Source organism: Ochlerotatus camptorhynchus, unplaced genomic scaffold (genome assembly GCF_037179485.1).
Source record: "Ochlerotatus camptorhynchus isolate MF236.1 unplaced genomic scaffold, CSIRO-AGI_Acam_v1.1 ptg000136l, whole genome shotgun sequence".
Taxonomy (NCBI): Eukaryota; Metazoa; Arthropoda; class Insecta; order Diptera; family Culicidae; genus Ochlerotatus; species Ochlerotatus camptorhynchus.
Window position 1 is genome coordinate 1,016,196 of NW_027040626.1, and position 4,044 is coordinate 1,020,239.

The 4,044-nt window shown below is 46.1% G+C and overlaps 1 protein-coding gene across 1 annotated transcript; it reads left to right on the forward strand.

The window, feature by feature from the left end:
- SMC1 (structural maintenance of chromosomes 1) lies at window positions 1–4,044 on the forward strand. The gene is made up of 5 exons (XM_065220908.1): window positions 1–220; window positions 288–520; window positions 582–2,005; window positions 2,064–2,806; window positions 2,862–4,044. The coding sequence occupies exons 1-5, from the start codon at window positions 106–108 to the stop codon at window positions 4,025–4,027; spliced, it is 3,681 nt and encodes a 1,226-aa protein (XP_065076980.1). The 5' UTR covers window positions 1–105; the 3' UTR covers window positions 4,028–4,044.

Here is a 4,044-nt window from a genome sequence, read left to right on the forward strand (position 1 = left end):
GACGCCATTTTTGCACCATCTTTTTCATTCGATTATTTACAAGTGAAAATTCTATAAATTCCCAGTGAAAACCGTCTCAGATCGGATGGAAAATATGCTCTAACCATGGATTCCGCCTTCCTGCAGTTCATCGAGGTGGACAACTTCAAGTCCTACCGTGGCAAAGTCACGATAGGACCGCTGAAAAAGTTCTCCGCCGTTATCGGGCCAAATGGGTCTGGTAAGTGGCGGCTAGTGTAGAACATTTTGCATTCGAGATGCAAATGTTTTTGTTTGTTTTTTTTTAGGAAAATCCAACTTCATGGATGCTATCAGTTTCGTGATGGGAGAGAAAACAACCAGTCTGCGTGTGCGGAAGTTGAACGAATTGATCCATGGTGCCTCGATTGGGCGACCCGTTTCCAATCGAGCCTCGGTGATGGCAAAATTTATCATCACCGACCAGGAGGGCAATCAGACGCACAAGAGTTTCCAACGTTCGGTGATTGGGTCTTCGTCGGAGTACCGAATCAACGGAAATGTGGGTGTTGCTTGTGTGGGGGTGAACTCTTGTTTGTAATGCATTTCTTTTGCTGTTTAAGGTGGTAGTAACGAGCGTCTATCTGCAGGAGCTGGAGCATATAGGAATAAACGTGAAAGCGAAAAACTTCCTGGTTTTCCAGGGAGCGGTTGAGAGTATTGCAATGAAAAATGCCAAGGAACGAACAGCTTTGTTTGAGGAAATCAGTGGGTCGGGTTTGTTGAAGGAGGAATATAATAAACTGAAGCATGATATGCAGATGGCAGAGGAGGAAACGCAGTTCACTTATCAGAAGAAGAAGGGAATTGCAGCCGAGCGCAAGGAAGCCAAACTGGAAAAGCAAGAGGCAGATCGTTATGCGCGGCTGAAAGATGAGTATGCTGACAAGCAGATACAGTATCAACTTTACAGGTTGTATCATAATGAGAAGGAAACCAAACGACTGTATGAAGATATGGAAAGTAAGCAGCAGGATTTGTCGCTGATTGAAAAGAAGAAGGAGGAAGCAGACGATGTGCTAAAAGAGAAAAAGAAAGAGGCAGGAAAAACCGCAAGGGAGCTGGCTAAAATAGAACAGGAGATTCGTGAGGTAGAAAGTGAAATGAGCAAGAAGCATCCAATGTTTATTAAAGCAAAGGAGAAGGTAGCACACACTAAGAAGAAGCTTGATAGCGCAATGAAAACATTGGAGCAGGCTCGCAAGGCGGACGAAGCACATCAAGCTGATATTCGTAAGTTGGATGACGAACTGCAAGGTATCGAAAGCAAGATGAAGACATTTGAAGATGAAATTGCTGGAGAGTCGAAAAAGCGTGGCAGTAATGTTCACCTAGAGCAGAACTTGGTTCAGGAATACGATCGATTGAAGCAGAAAGCTGATGCAACCTCCGGTAAATATCTAATCAAGTTGGATTCCGTCAATCGGGAGCAAAAGTCCGATCAAGATTTGTTGGACAGTGAGACGAATAAGAAGGCTCAGATTGATGAAAATTACAAAAAGTATCAATCGGAGATGAACGAAGCCATCAAGCGTCAGGAAAAACTGATCGATCACATTAAAGCGAGCAAAGTTGCTCTGGAAGAGCAAAACCGAATGAAGCAAGAGCTCAGCCAGGATGTTGGTTCGTCGAAAGAGCGAATTATAGAGCTGCAAGCTGAGTTGGATGACGTCCGAGAGCAGTTGGGTGATGCCAGAATAGATAAGCACGAAGATGCTCGTCGCAAGAAGAAACAGGAAGTGGTCGAATTGTTCAAACAGGAAGTACCGGGGGTATACGACCGCATGATCAACATGTGTCAACCTACACACAAACGATACAACGTAGCCGTAACGAAGGTGCTTGGCAAGTATATGGAAGCCATCATTGTCGATACGGAGAAGACCGCCCGCCGATGCATTCAAATTCTGAAGGAAAAGATGCTGGACGTGGAAACATTCCTTCCATTGGACTATCTTCAAAAGAAACCACTCAAGGAGCGACTTCGGTAAGTGCGAAAACTTTACTTAAAATCTGAATCCCTAATGGCTCCATAATCCTTTCAGAAACATCGAAGATCCGCGTAATGTTAAGTTGATCTATGATGTGCTCAAGTTTAGTCCCCCGCAGATCGAACCGGCAGTTCTGTTCGCCACCAATAACGCTCTAGTGTGCGAAACTCCGGATGACGCTATGAAGGTTGCGTATGAAATCGATCGCAGCAGATACGATGCACTGGCATTGGACGGAACATTCTATCAAAAATCCGGCATCATTTCCGGTGGTAGTCACGATCTTGCTCGCAAGGCCAAACGCTGGGACGAGAAGCATATGGCTCAGCTTAAAGCGCAGAAGGAAAAGATAACCGAAGAGTTGAAAGAAGTAATGAAGAAAACGCGCCGTCAAGGCGAACTGACCACCGTTGAGAGCCAGATCCGGGGTCTCGAGAATCGACTCAAGTACAGTCAGAACGATCTGGATGCATCGAAAAAAACCATCAAGGAATACGACCGAAAGTTAGCAAAACTGCAGGAAGAGTTGGATCAGATTGGTCCAAAGATTAGCGAAATCGAACGTCGCATGCAGCAGCGTGATTTGAAGATACAGGAGATCAAGGAAAACATGAACAACGTCGAGGATGACGTTTATGCCGAGTTTTGCGCCCGTCTTGGAGTGGCTAATATTCGTCAATTCGAAGAACGAGAGCTAGTGCTGCAGCAGGAAAGGGCCAAGAAGCGTGCCGAATTCGAACAGCAAATCGATCGTATCAATAACAATTTGGAGTTTGAGAGATCCAAGGACACTTCCAGTAAGTAGATAGTATTAATTATTCCTGAATAGGTTTTAATCTGTGTCATTCGTAGAAAATGTACAACGATGGGAGCGCGCTGTCCAGGACGATGAGGATTCACTTGAGACGTTCAAGCAGGCCGAAGTACGCCAACGGCAAGAAATCGAGAAAGATCGGGAGCGCATCGAAAAGATGAAAGTCGACAAGAATGCGAAGAAGGGCGCCGTCGATAGTATGGAAGAGGAAATGGCCAAAGCCCGTCGAGACGTTCAACAGCAAGCCAAGGAGTTGGCTGTCGTTAACCAGCAAATATCCGGCATCGAAGGCAAGATCGAAACGATGAAAAACAAGCGGCACAACCTGTTGATGCAGTGCAAAATGGATGCAATCGAAATACCAATGAAACGGGGCAAGATGAATGACATTGTCGAATCAGCAGCTAACGATTCGGAAACGACTCCCCTAAGTACGGTCTACGAGCGTGAAGCTAAAATCGAAATCGACTACAGCTCCTTGTCGAAGAACTTGACAAATCCAACGGAACCGGATCAGGTCAAGAAGGTTGGCGATGGTTTGGCAAGGGAGCTGCAGTCAAAACTGGACACATTGGAGAAGATTCAAACACCGAACCTCAAAGCGATGCAAAAGCTAGATCGAGTAACGGAGAAGATTCAAACCACAAACGAAGAATTCGAGGCGGCCCGTAAGAAAGCCAAGAAAGCTAAAGCAGCTTTTGAGAAAATCAAGAACGAACGGTGCGCACTGTTCACAAACTGTTGCAACCACATTTCCGATGCAATCGATGGCATTTACAAGCAGCTGGCACGTAACGAAGCAGCCCAGGCCTATCTCGGGCCGGACAATCCAGAGGAACCGTATCTCGATGGCATCAACTACAACTGCGTCGCACCCGGTAAACGTTTCCAACCGATGAGCAATCTGAGTGGAGGAGAGAAAACCATCGCTGCGCTGGCCCTGCTGTTTGCCATTCACAGCTTCCAACCAGCCCCATTTTTCGTGCTGGACGAGATCGACGCTGCGTTGGATAACACAAACATCGGGAAGGTGGCTTCGTACATACGAGAGAAGTGCACCAATCTGCAAACGATTGTAATTTCGCTGAAGGAAGAGTTCTACAGCCATGCCGATATATTGATTGGTATCTGCCCTGAGCCGGCCGAATGTCTCGTTTCACAGACGCTGATCTACGATTTAGAACAGTTTCAACCCCATTCCTAGACGTAGGGACAATTATA

Bases quoted from the DNA above. Each gene is read 5' to 3' on its own strand.
- SMC1 (XM_065220908.1), top strand. From the start codon at position 106: ATGGATTCCGCCTTCCTGCAGTTCATCGAGGTGGACAACTTCAAGTCC. The intron at 221-287 runs GTAAGTGGCGGC...GTTTTTTTTTAG, and splicing joins TATCGGGCCAAATGGGTCTG to GAAAATCCAACTTCATGGAT. The intron at 521-581 runs GTGGGTGTTGCT...TTGCTGTTTAAG, and splicing joins AGTACCGAATCAACGGAAAT to GTGGTAGTAACGAGCGTCTA.